At 48.8% G+C, this 21,402-nt stretch overlaps 2 protein-coding genes across 2 annotated transcripts; both read left to right on the forward strand.

The window, feature by feature from the left end:
- Nucleotides 1-1,661: 1,661 nt before the first annotated feature.
- Nucleotides 1,662-5,512, forward strand: LOC102386393 (chymotrypsin-C-like). The gene is made up of 7 exons (XM_006037688.1): nt 1,662-1,701; nt 2,524-2,612; nt 2,716-2,813; nt 2,957-3,079; nt 3,493-3,629; nt 4,353-4,498; nt 5,300-5,512. The coding sequence occupies exons 1-7, from the start codon at nt 1,662-1,664 to the stop codon at nt 5,510-5,512; spliced, it is 846 nt and encodes a 281-aa protein (XP_006037750.1).
- A 6,106-nt stretch (nt 5,513-11,618) lies between these two features.
- Nucleotides 11,619-16,674, forward strand: LOC102386635 (chymotrypsin-C-like). Its single transcript, XM_006037689.2, has 8 exons — nt 11,619-11,658; nt 12,857-12,945; nt 13,048-13,145; nt 13,490-13,612; nt 14,381-14,517; nt 14,919-15,064; nt 15,590-15,739; nt 16,617-16,674. Exons 1-8 carry the CDS (start codon nt 11,619-11,621, stop codon nt 16,632-16,634), a joined length of 801 nt encoding a protein of 266 aa, XP_006037751.2. The 3' UTR covers nt 16,635-16,674.
- The last annotated feature ends 4,728 nt before the right edge of the window (nt 16,675-21,402 follow it).

The following is a 21,402-nucleotide window of genomic DNA, read 5'->3' on the forward strand; positions in this document are numbered from 1 at the left end:
TGTGCACTGCCCTTTAGCTCGGCACAACGAACAGCTGGAACATGGCTTCAACCAGCAGAAAGCCAGGAAAGACTCACCTCCTGTAGCAAAACCCCAAATACAGGAGGCCCAGTAGTCAGCATCAGCAGTGGCTCTCCAACTGCGGTCTGTTCACATGGCTCTAAATAACCATACAACAAACATTTGATACATATAAAGCATATAACCAAGTCAAGGCCGGTGGGGCAGGGGGAATATTTGGCACAGTCATACACACAAAAGGGTGGACCCAGGCAGTGGTAACTAGCAGGAGCAAGAGCTTTACAATGATATAGTGTTAGATTTGGCTCAGGAAAGCTGTCACTGGAGTAGAGACAGACTGCAGGGGACCAAAGGACAAGGCAGGGGGGCACTAAAATGTAAGCAGTGGAGCCGGGGGCTGTAGCTGGAGAGGAACGTGGGTCCGGAGGAGCAGAGCGGGCAATACAGGGCATAGCAGCATGGTTGCATGTTGGAGGAAAGGTGGGGGTGAGGTGGGCAGAGGGGCCAAGAAAGGAACAGCAGGGAGAAAAGTCAGAGGCGATGGGTCCAGGTGAGGGGTCAGGAATCAGACACAGGAGCGCCATACCCAGGGCCCAAGCCCAGGGTGGACAAGAGCACGTGACAGGTGCGATGGAAGTGTCTTGGGCTTAGCTTCACCTTGGAGCTCTGGGATAAGCAAGCAGCAGACGGCCCCTCCCGGGAACCTTTGCAGCCTGGGCCCAAGCCCCATCTAATCACCAGGTTTGCCGTTCCCAGGCTCGCTGGCCACGTCCCAGCTGCAGGGATCACTTAACCCTTTACCTGCCCAAGGGCTGGGGATGCACGTTATTTGAAACAGTAACGTGCAGGTCTTGCCTGGGCAGTGCAAGCCTTCGAGGGGCCACAGTACGGATCTGTGCTGAGACTGCTTGGACTAAACATCCCTCTTGCCTTTGAGGAGCAACATCTCCCCCCTCCTTCAAAGTCCACTGCTGGCCCCATTACAGTAGTGCATGGATATCCATTATCCCTCCAGGGCTATACCTTGTCCGGCTCTAGGTCATCATCCAAGAAGCATTTCTAGTTCCTTGAACACGCCCAGTGTGTCACCCTGCTCCTGGGCTATGGTCGGAGGCGCATGTACGGCATCGCTGCTGTGTGAATTGGAGCATGCTGAGCAATCTGGAAGGGGGCAGCCCAGCCCTTTGCCTTTGAAAGACGGGGTGAGTTTGGATGAGATGAACATTGCTCCAGGCAGGTCAATCTGCCAGGCAAGGCCCGTGGGATGTGGGGATCCCATGGTGAGGGGATGTGGGGTGGTTCCTTGGTTAAAATACTCTCTTTTCCCCTTTGCTAAGTAACATGAATCCCATCACATGGTAGCCACATTTCAGTGAAGCCAGGTTGTCTGCTACCCCTCCAGGGAGGAGCAATGCTCTAGCTCATGGATTTTCCACAGCAAAGGCACGTCTCTTTTCTCAAAAAACACCCAGCGTGCCATGTTTGCCGACTGATAACTTGCCAAGGTTAGGACCGAGGCTTTATCTCATGGTGATGTGGCTTTCCATTGCAACCATCCCTGCTCCTGGCTTCGAGTCAAGCTAATTTTGCACTATAAATACTGTGAGGTTGCCTTCGTTGAGCCTGCAATTCAAGTCACCATGTTCAGGTTTGTGTGCCTCATCCTGCTCCTGGGCTATGGCTATGGTAAGTTTTTCATATATGGGGTCCATGCTGTTTGGTTGTGGGTAACCAATTCAGAGGGACCTGGGGAGAGCGGAGGTACTAAAAGAGAGTGATACTGCCGCGTGAGAGCCCTAGAGATGAAGTGCATTCACAGCCAGAGCCCAGAGAAGCGACAACATCAGCTTCCTATCGTTGTGCTGATCTCTGCTTCAGTGCAAACTTCTGCAAGATGAGAATTTGGTCGCTCTGGCCTCTGCCTCTGAATGGCCATCTAGGTGAGAGATGGGCACCTATAATAACAGAATATGAGGGTTGGCCCTTCTCAAAGCAGGGCCACCCACAACTATATCATCCCAGCCAAGGCTGTATTCTAGCCAGATCATATCAACCTCCAAGGATGGAGACTCCCCCACCTCTCTGGGTAACCTGTTCCAGTGCTTTACTACCCTCCTAGTGAGAAGTTTTTCCTAACAGTTAAGCCTGAGAAGCTAACTTGCGTGAGTGATTTTTATTCATCCCCCCTGCAGCATATTGTGTACACACACTCACCCTCTCAGCCTGGGTTAGTGTGGTGCACCCCACCATACTTCTGGGAGCATCCCATTTTGGGGTGTCCACTCCAGCTCAGATAGATGAAGGGTTCTCCATCCATATAGTCAGACTGGAGAACAGAGGGGTGGAAAAGAAATCTCACTAGGGAACTGCCATTCCTGGGGTACCTTGGATAGTCTCGTTACTCTTCCTAATGGACTGCTAATTAGACAAGGGACAGGACGCAAGTAAAAATTTACTGTACCTTTGCCATTCTCATCTCTCATTCACTGTTGTATTTCCCAGCCCAAAGTTGTGGCCATCCTTACTTCCCACCTCTCGTCTCCCGAGTGGTAGGGGGCGAAGACGCCAGACCCCACAGCTGGCCTTGGCAGGTGAGGATACAGCGTTTTTGTTGCACAAGTGTGGTTCTTCTAGCTTTGCCACTGGGAGCACAGGGCAAAATCCAGCTAATGTCCTCATGTCTTTGCATTGCAGATCTCCCTCCAATACAGCAGAAACGGAGCCTGGGGTCACACATGTGGTGGGACCCTCATTGCTACCAACTGGGTCCTGACGGCAGCTCACTGCATCAGGTACAGGAGCAATCAAAATGGGAGGGACATGACAGATCCTCCATGGCCACAAATTAGGAGCTGAGATCGTTTAGTAAGAAAACCAAGAGCCCTTATACTGGCCCGCATACCCATGCTTTCTCCTGCTCTGTTTGTTCATGCAGCAAAAGCAACACCTACAGAGTCGTTCTGGGGAAACAGAACCTGAAACAAGAGGAGCTTGGCGCTGTGACTGTTGGTGTGGAGAAGATCATCGTCCACGAGAGATGGATCTCCCTACTTGTCATGTAAATCTACGTCTTCCTAACATGCACGGATGGGGGTGGGTGGGATCTGCAGCCTTGTCCTGATCAGCCCTATCTGCAAGGCTTGCATCCAATCACCCTGGTTTCTTCCCAGAACCTAAAAAATGCTCTGAAAATAGCAACAGGGAAAGTTGCTCTTTGGAAAGGCCAGTCTTGGTTGAGAGGATTGCTGTGTGCCGTCAGCAGTCGCCTCTCTTTCCCCACTTACCAAGACACACTGTCCCCCGCCGGGGCCAGGTCTGACCCAGAGTCGTGCCCCATGTCTCTGTAGGTGGAGGAATGAGGGAGCGACATCACTTGCAGGGAAGGTGCTGAGGTCACAGATCCTCCCCAAAACCACCCTGTGATTTCCAGCTGAGTTTACCCCTTGTTCCCAATTCCAATGTGTGTTTTAGCAACGACATTGCCCTGATCAAACTGGCTGAGCACATTGTACCGAGTGAAACGATCCAGCCTGCCTGCCTGCCACCAGCCGGCGAACTTCTGCCCCAAGGCTTCCCCTGCTATGTCACTGGATGGGGACGTCTCTGGAGTAAGTAGAGCAGCTTGCCCTGGAGTCGTGCCTTCCAGCACCTGCTACAATGCCCTAACACCAACGCATTGGGGGTGGCTAGTGCAGGGTCCGTGTTCCCAGTTGGCTGTTTGCCACATCCATGGGTGCCAGATCAGTTCTCACGACAGTAGAGGAGAGCTAAGATATCCCAGGAGCTGAGGATGGGGAAGACTTCAGGGGAATTAACTAATCTTCCTGCTTGAAATGAAAGGATTTCCCCTGCATTACCTCCCAGAGCTTTCCTAGTCCCACCTTCCCATCGGGAGCTTAAAAATTCACTTTTTTCCACTTTCTTCCCATTGCCCCTTTGTCCACCGTGAGGGTTTCTCCCCTGGGCCTTGCTGCATGTGCCCTTCATGCACTGCTATCTCCTCCGATCAGGAATAACCAGTGACCTGCTCCGTCCACGGGCGACAGTGTGGTCTAGAGGAGACAGCAAAGATTCGTGTGACCTGGGTTCTCCCAGTCCTGTCGCAGGGGCTGTTGGATGATTGTTGGAGGTTTCACTTCTCTCTGCTTCATTTAACCCACATGTAGACAGAGGTCAGGATACCAGCTTCCTATTTAAAGCACTCTTAGATGGAAGCCCTATATAGGGTCTGGCTATTATCACCTCCCCTAGGTCGTAGGTGGTTCTGACTTTGCTTGTCACCTGTGTCGGATGCTCCTTACAGCTCTCTTCTTTGTGATCCCGTTTTGCAGCTAACGGTCCCATCTCTGATGACCTCCAGCAGGCGGTTCTGCCCATCGTGGATTATGCCACATGTTCTCAGCCCGCCTGGTGGGGCAGCATGGTCAGGAAGACCATGGTCTGTGCAGGAGGAGATGGAGTCACTTCTGCATGTAATGTAAGTCTTCCCTGCCTGGTTGGTAGTGCTACTGTGTGCATCATCTGATCATCCCCCTTGATGGCAAGTGAATGAACTCATAGCAGGGAACGGAGGCACACCACATGGGCTTTAATTCTCACTCCTGAAGATCAGTGACTCCCTTGTATGTAGACTCCCTCGCTGTGAAGACACAACAAAACAGGACTTCCTGATTTAAAAAGGAGGGTTTATTTGGGTTTTTTTAAATTAGGGTTTTGATTAAAACATATGGTAAAACTCTTCACCATCAGAGATGTTCAGCACCACCAGCAACTGACTCACAGTGAGGAAGGCCTGGCCTCTTTTACGCGTGGTACCAAACTGAATATTTTCATGGCCTCGGTTTAGTAAAGAGCTGAAAACTGAGTTTGGCTCTTGAGGTTCAGTCTCCACCAGGGATGCTGTCATCTCTGCACCAAGGGGGAGCTTCTTGTGAAACAACGGTGCTTTTAGACTAGAGCCTTTTGCCGTGTGCCAGGTTCGCTCAAGATCCCAGAACAATTTTCTTAAGAGTTCGGGGTTCTGCTCTTCTCACCGCTCAGCACCACGATCTAATCTGAAGTGGTTGCTATTCTGGGGCAAGTGATGCCTGAAGTTTAGATGACGTTCAGGGCACCAGGGCCATGCACTATGCCCAAGGAGCTAGACAAAGAAGTCACACATGCTCCCTGTATCCTCTCCTATATCATAGTCATCCCAGCAGAAAGCCAGCCGTGCCTTGTCCATCAGCCAGAAGGCCTGCTACCATGCTGAAGGTCTATGTATTTTGTGTTATGTCAGGGTGACTCTGGAGGCCCATTGAACTGCCATCATGGTGACGTATGGCAGGTGTTTGGCATCGTGAGCTTTGGGTCCGCTGAGGGCTGCAACACGCTGAACAAGCCGACTGTCTTCACTCGGGTGTCCGCCTACATCGACTGGATACACACGGTGGGTGTTGGCATGTTAGAGCAGAGCTCTGGGGGCTTAGTTTGGTTTCTGACCATGGATTAAGCAGCACTTGGGTGCTTTATGTTTAAGTCACAACAACCCAGTTTATCCATCCCAGACCATCCATCTCTAGTTCCCTCTTCACGTGGTTCTAGATGGCTGAGCCAGAGCTCTGGGCTGGAGCCCCTCCTGCTCCGTGAGAGTTTGAGGGTCATCCTAACACAGCAAACCTGCTGTGTGCACTGATGAGACTGGCAAAAGATGGGCCCTTAGGTTCTTACTTTAGGAGCCAAAGTCAGACTGGAGTAAGAGCACTGCTGGCTCCTAAAGTAAGGACCTAAGGGCCCATCTTTTGGAGCATGGGAAAGTCCCCAGGTGCTTGGCACCTTTGAAAATCAACTACTTGATTTAGGCTCCAAAGTCAGGGCTCAATCTTGAGCCCTTCCAGCATTGCAAGCTGGTTGGCTCAGGCTCATCAAGAGGCCTAGTTGCTCTCCTTGAGCATAGGAGAGCTATGCACCTCACTTCACCAGGAACCAATGGCTCTGATTTTGCAGGAAGATGTAGTTTCGGAAAAAAATAACTAACTCCCTTTTTTTCTTTTTATCCCGTCCACCAGACAATGGCTGCAAACTGAGGAGTCCAGCTTGTGACACTGTCTGTAATCCCATGAAACCCTAATAAACCTTCTCATCATCATTTTCCCTGGCTCAATGACTGCTTGAAGTGCGTCCTACACATTGCTGTGTGCTATTGACTTCATCTGAGTTACTGATTCACTCCAGGTGGAAACTAGTCTCCTTACACCTTCCCCTTCTCATTAAAATAATCCAGGGGCAATACTTTCAGACTAAATACAGGACAGGCAGAATTAACAACAAGAATGTGTCAGAGGAGCGGAAAAGCAATCCAGGACATTCCCGCATGCATAAAAGAAAACAGTTGTGTTACACTGACTTCATCATGATGCAGAGACTTTATACATTAACTGCATCTCACTCCTGAAGCATCCTAAATCAGTGTTTTTGCCAACTGTGCAAGACCCAGCTTGGTTCTCCCATCTTGCTGACTAGTAACTTCAGGCCCAGTTCAAAGAAGGGCTCCTTTTGGTAACTTGAGGTTCACAAGGAGACACACACTTGAGAAGGGAACATTTTGTAGTGCAGGTCATCTACCCACCTCCCCTGTCCCCTCTCCTCTGCATGCATAAACTGGCCATGTCAAATGATATGGAAGGATGACCCAGCTAGGTTAGAAACCTCACCTGTTAGCCAGCAGGGATACAAGCATTTCATTTGAGCGTGCTAGTAAAACATTCAGCGCCCATCACCTGTTACACATACAGAAATATTGGCTGCCACCTGCCAGGCAACTGGGTCATCCCAGAGCCCTCAGATCAATGGCTCTGTGCTATCTGGAGGGTTCCCCTCTCTGTATTTCAACAGTCCTCTGTACTGGGGTGGTTTTTTTTAAACCAGACTCATGACAACTGTGGGTGCAGTGCACAGCTTGGACACCATAAGGCAGAACAACCAAGTGCAACGTCTGCTGGAGAAGGATCTAAGACAGGGCTGTGTCATGGGAGAGGCTGACCTCACATGCTGACGTTGCAGATGGGGTTAGCTCAACTCAGACAATTTATTGCAGCATGGTTTCCCCTTGATCAGAAGATTTCACTTAGTTTCCCTCAAGGGAGGAGGGTTGAGCCAACAATTCAGGCTCTGCAATGCCCTGGTATTACAGTGATGGGGGTCATGATTAGAGAGAAAGATTCCCCTAAGAACCCACTGATTATTGGACGCATTTTAACTCAAACAAGCTGTCTTTCTCACTGTTATTACGTGTCTAGCACCAACAGTATGTGACATGTGGCAGGGTTGCTGGTAGAGGACAACCAGCTAACTACCTGCTCCAAAGAACTGCTGTTCTTTTTACCACCCCTCAAGACCCAGCTTCTCCAAGACACAAAAAACTCCTCAGAGGGCATGTCTACACATACATTCATGTGCGGTGGTTACTGTGCATTAAGTTTAGTGCCTGTAATAACAGGTACTATCTAAATGTGCAGTAATCGGTACTACTGCGCAGTTGTGTCAGCGCACACTTTTTAAGCGACACTAATGTGCAGTAGACTAATTTTACTATGCATTAGTGCAATAGCACAGCTTTCCGTGTGATGCGCTAATGCACGGTGGAATTAGTTTACTGGGTATTTAGCGTCTCATGTAGCTGTGCCCAGAGATGAGGAAAAGAAGGGGCAGATTGTAAAAAAGTGGCTTAGACATTCATTGCCATGGAAATGGTTTGGGAAAAAACAAAGATGCTTAATGAGGAGAAAAGCAGCTGCATGTTTTGAGGGTTCCTGGAAGTGGCACAGGCACATGTCTGCCATCTAAGAATGGCCTTTTAATTGCAGTCCCAATTTACTCGAATAAATTCATACCCACTTAACGCTGCTGCTAATGCAATTATGCCTAGTAAAGAGCTGGCTGCGCTAGCACTGGCTGCATCGTTTCTGGCCTTCTAAAGACCTGGTGCTCGATGAATGTGACAAGCCAGTTATTTGTTATCAAGTAAAAAACTCAGCACAGAATGAAATGGGGGAAGATTTGCTTCTGCAGCCCTCTCAACGAACCGTCTGATTCAAATGTTTCTTCCAAAGCCTAATGCAGCTGTCCGCGCAGCACTAGGTTAGAAACCTCACCTGTTAGCCAGCACGGATACAAGCTGGAAAAGACAGTGGATCACTTCTCCTTCACTGTCTCCAGTGGAAATTTGAAGTAGAACTGGTGAAAAAGGGCAATTTCTTGTTGGGAAGAAATTTCAGTATTCTGCCTTTTATTCTGATTCACCCACCCCCTCCTGCCACGCCATATGTATTTTAAATTTCTCCTGCAACAGGATTTCCAAAAAGAGTCTACTGATTTTTGCAGAACATTTTGGAAGTTTGCTTTTTTTTAATGGTTTTTTTTTATTTGCTACTTTTAAATAGTTTCTATTATATTTCCATTGGTCCAGGAAACAACAGAAGTCGTCCTAATGTTCTTACAGACATACAATGGGTTCTTTTGCTTACATTAATTTAATGTCTTCTTATTTTAGAGCCTATTAAGAACACCTGCTACTTAGTACAGCCTGAAATATCAGCTCTTCTTTTCAAGGATGAAGCATTTTCAGCTGGTGTATTTAAAAAAAAAAAAAAAAAGGTTGGCGTGTTTACACACACACGTTACCCTAGAAAAGTAGGTAAGGCATTTCAATTGGTACTAAGTAGCAGCTGTTCTTTTTTGTTTATAAAAATAATAGCCTGTTTCAAGCAGTCTGTGGTGTATTATGCCACATCAGGCTGCCTATTAGGTCCTGTTATTACTGATGTGTCATTTAACAGAGTATAAATAATGCAACCAATAATACATTTTCCCTGCCAATAAACATTAGTCAACAGGATTCAAGCTAGCAAGAAAGCGAGCAACTGTGCCAAGTGACATCCAGCTCCCACAGTGCTTCGCGGGAAAAGGACGGTCCCTCTAAAGCAGGGGTTGGCAACGTTTTTGGGCAATGCCAACAACACCTGCAACCTTGACTTGTTGGTGTGCCAGGGGCGGACAGCAAAGGAGCCTCAAGGGGCCCAATCCTTATTATAGCCCCTTTCCCAAGGTCCGAGTGCCAAGCAAAATGCCTTCATGCGTGATGCTCTGGCACGCGTGCCGGGGGTTGCCCACCTCTGCTCTAAAGGAATGGCCATGGCTCTTGGAGGCCTCTCTCTTGTCAGGCCTCCTGTTATACTGCAGAGAGGTACACCAAATAGTCTGCTATGTCATCCAGTGATCTTCTTCAGCCACACGAGTTGCCACAAGATGGAATCAGAGATGGGCCTATGGGGGATGTTTCAGAAACAGCTGAATTAATTGGATGCCTCAGCCCTATCTGCAAAAGGGACTTTGGAAGTAGGAGGTCACTGAAAGTCCCTGGGACTTTGACTCCTAAGCTGAGAGGTTCCTTTTGAGAACAGAGCCCAAGGTCTGCAAGTCACTTGGTGCTCTGGACTGTCCTGTTCTCTGCCACCATCCAGGTTCTGGACACAGCCAAAGACTGAACACCTGAGGCATGAGACAGACCTGAATGTCGTGCTGGGAATCTCGCTGCCAGCAAAAGGAATAGAGAATCTTGTTCTGGGCTTTGTGGCTGCCTCTCATTTTTAAATGACTATTTGGTGGTGTTCAAGGGGAGGCAGCGGGACCCTGTCCCAACAGGGATAGGACACCATCTCATGCCAGCTTGATGAAATCCCAGCTCAAGGGTGCACGCCTCACTGGGGTCATCTGACCTCAGCAGTCTTTCATGTCTTAGAGCAGGGGGGCCAGACCTGATGATCTTGTGAGGTCCCTTCCAGCTCCTAACGTCTATGAATCTATAAACCACCTTTGTCCCATTTGATACTCAGCATCCCTCACCCGTGTCCCATCAGCTGTTCTCAGGTGCAGTTGGAACAGCTGCAAGACGACGGTGCTTTCAGGGAGAGGTCGGAAATGAATCAGGTGTGCCCAGCAGCCCCCACTGCAACCATGCAGCATAGCAGATGAATTTCCTGCATGTTGTGAAACATCACAGTGCCAGCAGCAGTGAAGAACTGGGGGACACTTCTTCTAAACATCTCCTTTATTAGTAAGGATGGGTGAGGTTAATGAGGAATACTGAACCTCAGATTGTGATCTACATCCAGCACTGCCTAGCACTGTGCAGAAAACAGGGTTCAAGCTAACGGGTTTGATGATGCATGTACAAAAGCCATCTCATTACCTAAGCCCAGAAGAAATGAGAAGAGCAGGTATTGGGATAATTCATGGGAAAGTGAAAGATCTGGCCAGTCGGTGCCTCTTTTGACTTGAAACAGCTAGACAGGGGGAGGAAGTGGTGAAGGAAGGGTGAGCAGCTAGAAATGTCATGGGCTGGAGAGGAGCTGGAGAGCTGTCCAGCAGAGAAGAGAAAAAAGCAAGACCCTGGACTTCTCCAGCACCAAGCCCTGGGTTGGAGGTTGCCAACCCTGGAGACCACAATCACAAAGTTATGCTATATCAAAACATAGTGTGGCATCAAAACAGATCCAAGCCTGCTCTCCAGAACCTCTCAGAGGGGATGGACATTTCAAGTACAGCAAGTTCAAGGGTCTAACAAGTTCAAGGTCTAACACAACCTGGAAGTGCCACCAATACAGGAAAATTGCTCCAGTTTCCATGCTGCTTCATCCAGGGTTAGAGTTGCAGCAGTTTTGCTGCACTGGAACAGTCCCCAGCGGATACATGACTGTTAGAACGTAAAAGCTGCTGTGTGGTTTGGAGCAAGAGTTCCTCCTTCCCCCTTGAAATGGCTCCAAATCAATGTGTGTCCATAGCTTAAGATGCTCTCAGGCTACTGGCCATCCTATTATCCCTCTGCAGAGGCACAGCCACCTCCATGCTGAAGCAACCCAAATGTTCAGCAGCTGACAGCTGCACAATACGAGAAGGTGCAACGAACAGTTCTGCAAGTACAACAGGGCCATGTGCTCCTGCTAACAGCACCAAGGGAATGTAGCAACCGTGAACGACCTGGACTTCAGCTTCACCTTCAAACTTTGAGATAACCATGCAACAGGTGCCTTTTCCCAGGAACAGTTACACGTAACCAACCTCAGGTTCCAGCTAATCACCAGGTTTGAAACTCCCAGGACACCTAAACCCTTTGCTTTCCAAAGAGGGCTGAATTAACATTTCACTCTGCACAGGTCCTACCTGATCAGTGCACATGTCTGAGGTGACATGGTAAAGGTTTGCTTGGAGATGCCTCATGGAAAAAAATATTCCTATCTTCCCCTCGAGGAACATCATTATTCCCATCCCTTTAAATTCCACGGGTGGCCCCATTACAAGAACAAGTGGATGTAATTATCCCTCCAAATCTAAATTGTTCTAGGTAATCAATTCTGGAAAGGAGAAACATCTCTGTTTCCTCAAGAACACCAGTGCATCATGTTTGTTGAATGATAACTTGCCAAGGTTAGGACCGAGGCTTTATCTCACAGCAATGTTTTCCATTGCAAACATCCCTGCGCGCCTGGCTTTGGGTCAAGCTAGTTTTGCACTATAAATACCGCGCGGTCGCCTTTGTTGAGCCTACAACACCAGTCACCATGCTCCAGTTCATGTGCCTCACCCTGCTCCTGGGCTACGGTAAGTCTTTCATGGACGATGTCCACACTGTTTGAATAGGAGCGTTCTGAAAAGAGGAAAAGGGCAGTCTAGGAAGTCTGGGGAATGAGGAGGCATGAACTCAAGTTTTTGCTTCCAGATGACAGTACTGGAGCCTGTTCCATCTGCACAGGCAATACTACCCTATGGATGCATCTACATGAGATGCTTTATTGCGCATTAGACTAATCTAATGCGCAGTAAAGCGTCACCATCTACACATGTGCAGCAATTACTGCACAGTATATTAGTCTAAGGCACCATTTTCAAGTACCTGTAGATACTAACCTGTAGATACTAACTGATGCACTGTACTGCACACGTACACACTGATGGGGACCAAATTACTCCTGATCAGCTAAGGCAGCAGGGGGCCACAGGGGGTGCCGGCTCAGTGGGATGCTGCCTGCCAGCCACATAGAGATCCGGATCTATCGATCTGTGTGGCTGAGAGGCAGCTGCCCAGCAGCTGGGACAGCTTTCCTAACCACATAGAGATCAGGACTGGTCCCAACTCCATGTGGCTGGGAGGCAGCTGCCAGTCCAGCCAGGACACTCCCCGCTACTCTCTGGAGCTCAGGGCTAAGCCCTCGTGCCCCCTGCTAGCCCGGAGCTGGCACCTGGGGGAACTTGGAGCTCCTCTGGGTACTGCAGGGGGGCAGAGCAGGGCAGAAACAGCCCTGGAGTGGGCTGCTCCTGGCTGGCTCAATTTGCTCCCAATAGGGACGCATGTGTAGATGTGTGCCAGGGAGTGCTTTAATGAGCCTGAATTTTCTGTGCAGCAAATTCAGGCGCATTAATTGAATGTGTAGACGCACTCCGCGTGAAGCAGAAATTCATTTGCCGTGGTCCATTCAGAGCTTGGCCTCTCCAGAGGTGCTGAGTCAGTGCCAGGTGCCATATGGGTACCTGATCCTTAGCATTAGATGGCTGATTTTGAGAAGCTAACTTAGAATCATAGAAAATGAGGGTTGGAAGGGGCCTTAGGGGGTCATGCAGTCCAACCCACAACTCGTGGAGATCCATCATAGCACACTGTATGCACGTGACAGACTCTACCCCAACCTAACAGTTGTATGTCTTGCACCTCTCTAATCAAACCAGCATAGGCCCAGCCCACCAGTGTGTCATTTATAGTACTTTCACAATGCTCATTTCTTCTTTGTGATACATTCCCCAGCCTACGGTTGTGGCAAGCCTTACTATGCGCCTAACATTGCCCGAGTCGTAGGAGGCGAAGATGCCAGACCCCACAGCTGGCCTTGGCAGGTAAAGAAACAGCGTTATCCCTGCATGAGACTGGTGCTTAGGCTTTGCTTTTGGGAACACAGGTTAAAGCCCAGCTAATGTCCTTACATCTTTAAATTCCAGATTTCCCTCCAGTATGACAAGAACGGGGTCTGGGCTCACACATGTGGTGGGACTCTCATTGCTACCAACTGGGTCTTGACTGCAGCCCACTGCATCAGGTAACCAAAGCAGAGGAGAGCCCAGGAGATTCAACAGCACAAACAAGAAGCTGAAATCTCATTAGAAAAACAAGGCTAGAGCCCTTCAGAGAGGATTCAGAAAGTTTGGCCCTTTTTTTTTTTTTGACGGCCTCCTGGAAATAGGTGTAGAGGCCAAAGAGTGCAATTGTTGTGATCGGGTGGTAGAAACAGCCTCCTGCTATGAACTAATGGAGCTGCTTTGTCAAACTTTTGTCAGTGGCCTCATGGAGCTGGGTTTAGACCTTGAAGCATAGGAGGAACGTGGAGGAAATCAAGAGCCTTGTAAGTGTGTCCATGTTTTCTTCTGCTCTGTCGGTTCACAGCAACAGCAGAAAGTACCAAGTCGTCCTGGGGAAACAGAACCTGAAGGAAGAAGAGCCCGGCTCCGTGGCTGCTGGTGTGGAGAAGATCATCGTCCATGAGAAGTGGAACCCCGTCCTGATCATGTAAATCACCTGATCCTAAAGCACCGGGGAAGCGGGCGAGAGGTGGACCTGTAGCGCCTCCTCTTTCTTGACCCTATGTACAAGGCCTGGATCTGATCCACCAGCTCTGGCTTTAGGTTCTTTGTTTGCCCCTAAACCCACTCCGATTAAGGTCTGGTTCTGAAAACTGGACTGGGGAAAGCTGCCATTTGGAAAGACACAGTGTATCTGAGAAATGATTGAAGAGAAGCATGATCTATGCAGTGATCCACAATCTCGCCTCTCCCCGGTCTTCTCAAGCCAGCTTTGTCTCAGAGCCAGGCTGTCTGTTTCCTTAGGGTAATGAGTCAGTGCCGTGATCTCCTTTTAAGTGTGCCACAGGTTATCAGCACCATTAGGCATGGAAACACATACCCACGATTGACAAGATACACTCCAAAAACAGTACAAATCCACAGTGGCCAAAACAGTCGGACCTGCTGTGGTCTTTCTGAGCTTTTTGCGACAGATGAATTTCTTCATTCTATGTCCATAGTCAAGAAACGAGTGAAAGCCAAGAGCTGGCCTTTTCCAAGGACACCGTAGAGTTTAATAGGCACCTTGAGACTAAAAAGGTTGAAAAACCACTGTCTTAGGGAATCAGGAGGGAGAACAAAGGGTCATGTCATAGCGAATCCCATAGTGAACGGGATCTGACTCTCTGTTTATTGGTGACGAACGCAATGCAATGTCACAGGCTTGGGACTGGATGATTTTTCTTAACCTCCCCCTTTCCCCTTTGTGTTTCAGCAATGACATTGCCCTGATCAAACTGGCTGAGCACGTTGTACCGAGTGAAACGATCCAGCCTGCCTGCCTGCCGCCAGCGGGCGAGCTTCTGTCCCAAGGCTTCCCCTGCTATGTCACTGGATGGGGGCGTCTCTGGAGTAAGAAGGGCAGCCTCTGTGAGAGCTGTCTTTGTCTCTTGTGCCTTTTCTATATTGCCATCTTGCCTAATTGCCATTAGCCGGTCCACATGATGTTCCCTTGAGGCAGCGTAGCCTAGTAGAGGGAACAATGATCAGGACTCAGGAGACAGTGACTCTATTCCTGTCTCTGCCACTGATCTGCAGGATGTCCCTGCCAAGTCCCTTCCTCTTTCTGTGACTTGATTTTCCCACTTGTAAAAGGCAATCTGCTCTGTACAGCACTCGGAGCTTGCCCTATAAAGAGCACCACATAAGAGCTAAAATCATAGGATATGACCTCACACATCTCAAGACATCTTCCAAGTGTGCCGTTCACCTGTGTAAAACCCTCCTGATGGACCCTCTCCTCCATTTTACAGCCAACGGCCCCATTGCTGACATCCTCCAGCAGGCCTTGCTGCCCATCGTGGACCACGCCACGTGCACTCTGCCAGACTGGTGGGGCAGCACCGTCAAGACGACCATGGTCTGTGCAGGAGGAGACGGAGTCGTTTCTGGGTGTAACGTAAGTGTGTGAGGAAGGTGGGCGGTAACACTGTGCTTCTCACTGCTGTCCAGGGATGGTGATCCAGGGAGAGATGGGAACTAGGGAAAGTGCTGGAGGGCTCACACTGGGGAGCTGGTGAATTTGTAGTCTCACTATGAACAGTCAAACAAAGGAGTCCTCCAAGTTAGGAAATAATTGGCTTTGGAGAGCTCACGGCCTACTCCGTCATTGCAGTGAGATATAGGGAATAATCTGCACCCTATGCGGAGTGAGATTCAGCACCTCTGGCATCCCTAGACAAGACGAAAGGGTGAGAGCTTAGGGGAAAGCTGAAGAGCTTCAAGCTGGGGTGCAGGCACTTTGGGACTGAGACCATGGGCTGCTCTCAGCTGGACACAAGGGGATGAAGAGGTCCAGGGCACTAGGCAAAGAAAGGAGTAAATGTTCCTGCATCCTGTGCTGTACCAAACCCATCACTCAAGAAAGCCCAGTCCATGAGCCAGGACTGTTAATGCACTAAAGGGCTGCACATTTTATATGCAGGGGGATTCTGGAGGCCCCTTGAATTGCCATCCTGGTGACGCGTGGGAGGTGTCTGGCATTGTGAGCTTTGGATCCGGTTGGGGCTGCAACACTCTTAAGAAGCCGACTGTCTTCACGCGTGTGTCTGCCTACATCGAGTGGATAAACGAGGTTGGTGTCTGTATGCTAAAGCAAAGTTCTGGCTGTTGAACACCAAGTGGTTTGTAGTTCCGTATGGAAAAGCACACCCAGTTTATCCATCCCAGACCTGCCGTTCCTTGGTTTCCCTTTCCTTCCCTTCCAGATACCCTCCTTAGGGCTCTAGGCCAGAGCTCCGGGTATGAAGGAATTAGGGAAGGGGTCAGTGATCACTCCGGGGAAGTTGGTATCGAGATTTGAGCTTGGAAGCAGCTCTGGCTCTCATATCTGTGCCCCACACAGTCTTGCTGCCAGTCTACAAACACTGAGGTTTCAATTTGCCCATGTAAATGATTTAAAAAACAAGAACTAAAACTAAGACACCCAAGTTCTCACTTAAACACCAAATGAAGTGTCTTGACTCTCAAGAGCATTGACGGCTCAAGTTCTCGTGTCATTGCTTTGTATCAAACCATGCCTAGAGCAGGTTAAGAACCACTACAGCCTGAGTGGCGGTGAAAGGGGAGGAAGGATTTTAGGGAGTATATTGGGAAAAGGGATAAAGATGATGCGATATGTAACATCGAATGCAGCTGGAGAGTCTCTGTTGGTGACAATGCACTTCGGTTCTCATTAAGCAATGGAGGAAGGAAATGGGGAACGGGAAGAGAAGGGCCTAAGCCACTAAGCATGGATTTAGATCTGGCTTCTAGACCTTCCCCAACACTGCAGGGCATTTGGATCAGGCTCACCAACAGACTTTGGTGTACCCCTTGAGCACAGGAGAGCTCCGGATGCATCCAAAAAGGGTGTTTGCAATGGGAACTCCACTGGGACTGTTTATTTTCTGTTACTGAGAAAATGTGGTTTATGAAAAATAATTAACATTTTGCTCTTTTTATCCCAACAGAAAATGGTTCAAAACTGAGGAGTCTGGTTCACAACTTTGTGTGTAATCTCATGAAAGCCTAATAAACCTTCTCATTATCATCTTCCTTGGCTCTAACTGGTGCTGGAAGTGCATCTGACACCACGCTACTCACTAGCACCATCGAAACAGATTTAAAAAAAAAAAAAAGTGGCTTAGATTTTCAAAGGTATTTCAGTGCCCAGCTCTCACTGATTTCAGCAGGCCTTTGTGCCTGGTTAGGTAGCACAGTGTGCCTCCTGGTCTCTGGTTTGAAGAACCCACTGTTCCTCTTTATATAGTTCAGTTCAGGATTCAGGCAGAATTAAAATAAGGGGGAGAGAAACAAGCAAGGATACTCCGTCACATGAGCAATCCTGCCCACACGTGGCAATTGCTCAGCCTCAGGCTTGGTCTCTGGGGGAGGCAAAAATCAAAGGATCTCCTGCTTCACCAGCTTGTAACTTCAGGCCCCAGAAGGGATCTTTCTGTTCAGCACAGTGCAACACATTCACCAGCTTGCCTTGTGACCTGTGCTTGCTAAACCACATCTTCGTTTCCTGGGGTCTCCATTTGGCAACCAAACAAAGGAAGTTGGTGGTTACAAGCTGGGAAAAAAGGTGGCGACAAAGGGGCTGTTCTGCGCTGGAGTCAAAGTCTGCTCCTTCCTTTCAATCCTGTGTTTAAAAGAGCAGTGCGATTGTCCCTGGGGAGTCCGGATAAGCTGCAAGTACAGCAACAAGGGGAAACGTGTCCAAACAGCCATGCTGACACCCCTATTACTGCCCGCAGTTGGGTGTAACCCCAGCACACCTTTGGAAATGCTCCAGGGCAACTACTGCTGCCGCAAAGATGTAGTAACCCTGCCCTGGCTGTGCACCTCTTTGACAGAAGCAATGGCTGGGATTAACACAGTCCCACATCCACCAGATCCCAGCCTGTCTTGCCTTATCCATCCGCCGCCGGGCACTCACCTAGGGGAACACATACAGACCAGACAATTCTCTGGTGGGCTTCAAGAGCCCTGTCTCTCTCCCACCCCAGGCTTCAGCCCATCCTTTCTGATGCATCCACAGCTCTCCCCCACTCTATTGATCTCTCTTATTAGCAGTCAGGAGGGGAAGGGAAATGATTTGGGTCCTATGTTGTAAAGCATCTTATTGAGGGACACAGGCTAATGCCCTGTGCAAACTGCTGTGAGTCAGGCACGCCTTAGCACTTATGCTTTATTTCTCACCTCCCATGCGGCACCTCCTTTCTCTGCTCTTGACATAGGGTGTAGGATGAAGGGTGCAGCCCCAGGGTGCGGCATGGGCTAGGGATGCTCAGTGCTTTAATGATATCCCCAAAGTGGGCTCCAGAGACTCTGCCAGCCTGCAGCAGCGGGCACTCAAAAGGAGCGGGCACAAGAAACAGAGAATAAGGGGCCCCATCAAGTCTAAGCTCGCCCAAAGCACTCCTGCCTCACTTGAGCAGGGCAATAGCACAATATCATCCCATCACGTTCATTGCCTTTCCTCTCTGCACGCCAACTCGCCTTTTACTTCTCAAGTTCTCAGGACGGGAGGTGTTTAAACACCCTGGGAGGGCACAGAGCCTTCAAGAGGCATTTCACATGTTGGGTGTCACTCTGTTGGGTCTTCCCAGCGCACGTAAGTGAATGGATCCAAGTTCTCCAATGGGTTTCTCTCTCCATTTGAATACTCCTTTGCACTGGATCGTTCTTAAAACCAGTTTCCTCAGGCTTCATGCCTGATGCCTGTTATCAAGAAAACCCTCAGCACAGGTGAAATGGGGCGAGTTTTCCTTCTGAAGCTCTCAGTGAACAGCCCAAACTGAATATTTTTGCAGAGCCTAACACAGCTGCCGCTGTTTAGCAGGCTAGAAACCTCACCCATGAACCAACAGGAATACAAGCTGGAAGAAGACAGTGGATCCTCTTCTCCACACACTGCCTTTGGTGGAAATTTGGAGTGCAGCTGGTCCTAATGTGGCATTTCTTGTTTGAGGGAAATGTCTACTTTTTGAAAGGGACTTATTCTGATCTACAAATAATCCCAATATTTTTTTTCCAGTTTCTTCAGAAATAGAATTTTCACAAAAAGTCAATTGCTCTTTTCCTTAACATTTTTTAAAGTTGGCTTTGAGATTTATTTTTTAAACTATTTCTCTTCCTCTTTACATCATACCGGAGGTTACAGAAGTCATCCTAATGTCATGACTGACATGTCAGACTATGGCAGTCCCACTTTAAATGTTAAATCTTTTCACAATTGAAGACTTATTAAAGATACCTGCTGCTTAATACAGACAAACATACCTTCTTTTATTGTCGAGACCAAAGTGTTTCCAGTTCCCATGTCAATAAAGAAATGGAGAAATGAATTAAAAAAATTAAATGCTTTCTATGATTTTGGATGTCATGTGATGCCATGCCAGGAGTACACATTAGGTACTGCTATTGCTGAAATGTTACTTAATAGCCTATAAATAATTAAACTAACCTACACATTTTCCCTGCCAATCAACATTAGTCAGCAGGATTCAAGCTAGCAAGAGAGCAAACACCTGCTCCCACTGACATCCAGGTCCCTCGGTGCTTCCCAGTAGATGGATGGTCCCTCTGGAGGGATGTCTGTGGCCCCTTGAGGTTCATCTCATGTGAAGCCTCTGGTTATACTGCATGGAGGCGCACAGAAGTAGCCTGCTGTGTCATCCAGTGAGCTTCACCACCCACGACTTGCCAGAAGACGGAATCAGAGATGGGCTCATGGAGGATGTTTCAGACACAACTAAATGATTTGGACGCCTCAGCCCTATCTGCAAAAGGGGCTTATGCTGTATAGGAGCTTAGTGGTCTTTGAAAGTCCATGGGACTTTAGCTCCTAAGCTGAGTGACTGCTTTGGAGAAGAGAGCCCAAGGCCCCCCAAACACTTTGTGCTCTGGAAAGTCCTGCCCTCTGTCACCATCCAAGTTTTATACATGGCCAAAGCCTTTGAAAACCTGAGCCAGGAAAGAGACCCAAGTATTGCACTTGAGGCCTAAGTACATTTGCGATTAGTTCTGAAACAGGAGAGGCTTTTGATCTAGTTTTCATATCCCTGGCTTGACGGCGGGGTTATGAGATGGTCTCGTCCACTTACGGGGAAGGACGAGAGCTGCTCACACAATTATTATTTTCAAAGGAACATCAATAATTTGCCTTCTCGTTCATCTGGAGTCGCGGATCTCAGACAGCAAAGAAATCTGGTGATCTACAAGATTCCTGCAGGGCTTCCCAGTGAAGGCAGTATCATCCTGTCCAACGTGGGCACCTACAGAGCGGTGACAGGAGTCCTGCAAGTGTGATAGGCCACATACTCCTACCAAAAGCTCCAGAGACCATGAATAAGTACACATGAATTGGACTTCAGCTTCACCCTCAGACATCAAGATAACATCGCAACAGCCGGCCTTTCCCTGGAACATTTTGAGGCTGGGCACAAGCACCATCTAATCACCAGGTCTGAAACTCTCAGCCTCCATGGACATTTTCCAGGCTGGAAGGGACAGCTCAGATCTGCTTTCCTAAAAGAGATGTTTTGAGCTCCATATGTTTCACTCTGCACACGGCTGGAGATGTCCTTCTTTACTGAAACATTAACATGAAGGTCCAGTGCAAGCCTTAGAGGCTTCACAGTAAACATCTGCTCTGTGGTTCCTTAGGGAAAAAGCATCCCTCCTTTCCTTTGAGGAGCATCTTTCTCCCCCCACCTTTAAAGTCCAGTGGTGGCCCCATTATAGTAGCACGTGGTGTCAATTATTCCTTATAAGACATGAAATGTTATAGGTCAGGGGCTGGCAGCCGAAGGCATGTAAAGCCATTGGATCTGGCCTGCAGACCTGGTCAGACCTCTGGTGGGCATCTGCTGGTGGGGGCTCTCCCCTTGCTGTAGCAGGGAGAAGTGGCCACAGCCAGATCTTAGCACCAGCCTGCCTTAGAGTCAAGCTGGGTCATGCTGGCCCACAGCCATGAAAGGTTGCTGACCCTTAGTTCTAGGTCATCACTTTTAAACAGGAAAGACACTTCTCTTTCCTCAAAGCCACCCAATGCATCACACGTACTGAATAATATCTTGCCAAGGGTAGGAAAGAGACCTTATCTTGTTGCGGCATGGCTTTCTGTTGCAACCATCCCCACTCCTGGCTTTGGGTCAATTTAGTTTTTCACTATAAATATCCAGTGGTTGCCTTTGTAGAGCCTGCAACACAGGACACCAAGTTGAAGTTTGTGTGCCTCACTTTGCTCCTGGGCCATGGTAAGTCTTTCATGTGTAGTCTCCGGGCACGTCTACATGTGCAAGTAATGCGCAGCAACAAACTCTGATGTGTACCGTAGCGTGGTAGCCTTTTAAGGACTCGGCTTCTCCAGACGGATTCCAGACAAGGTGACCAGTTAGTGCCAGCTGACTAAGGATTTGACAGGTGAGCTGTAGACACAAACCTGCGGGGACTCCACAGGGCGATTTCTTCTCGACCCCCACAGCTTACTGCATGCACAATTCACTTAGGTTTCTCTCCTGCCTTTCTAAGCCTTGCTGTGGTACGGAACAACCCATCTTGGGTGAGGGGCCCCTTTGAGGATACTCAACACAGATAATACAGCTGTCTGAAATCAATACAGTGGCACTGCAGGAAAGAGGAGTTATCTTGAATATATTCTGAAGCCCTGACACCCAGGTGTTTAGAGAGGTGGGGGAAGGACTAGGCTAGTATGAAAGTTAAATTGCTTTTAAAATGCTCATCCCT

Source organism: Alligator sinensis, unplaced genomic scaffold (genome assembly GCF_000455745.1).
Source record: "Alligator sinensis unplaced genomic scaffold, ASM45574v1 scaffold1907_1, whole genome shotgun sequence".
Classification (NCBI taxonomy): domain Eukaryota; kingdom Metazoa; phylum Chordata; order Crocodylia; family Alligatoridae; genus Alligator; species Alligator sinensis.

Bases quoted from the DNA above. Each gene is read 5' to 3' on its own strand.
- LOC102386393 (XM_006037688.1), top strand. From the start codon at position 1,662: ATGTTCAGGTTTGTGTGCCTCATCCTGCTCCTGGGCTATG. The intron at 2,613-2,715 runs GTGAGGATACAG...TTTGCATTGCAG, and splicing joins CCCACAGCTGGCCTTGGCAG to ATCTCCCTCCAATACAGCAG. The intron at 3,080-3,492 runs GTAAATCTACGT...TGTGTGTTTTAG, and splicing joins TGGATCTCCCTACTTGTCAT to CAACGACATTGCCCTGATCA.
- LOC102386635 (XM_006037689.2), top strand. From the start codon at position 11,619: ATGCTCCAGTTCATGTGCCTCACCCTGCTCCTGGGCTACG. The intron at 11,659-12,856 runs GTAAGTCTTTCA...TACATTCCCCAG, and splicing joins CACCCTGCTCCTGGGCTACG to CCTACGGTTGTGGCAAGCCT. The intron at 12,946-13,047 runs GTAAAGAAACAG...TTTAAATTCCAG, and splicing joins CCCACAGCTGGCCTTGGCAG to ATTTCCCTCCAGTATGACAA.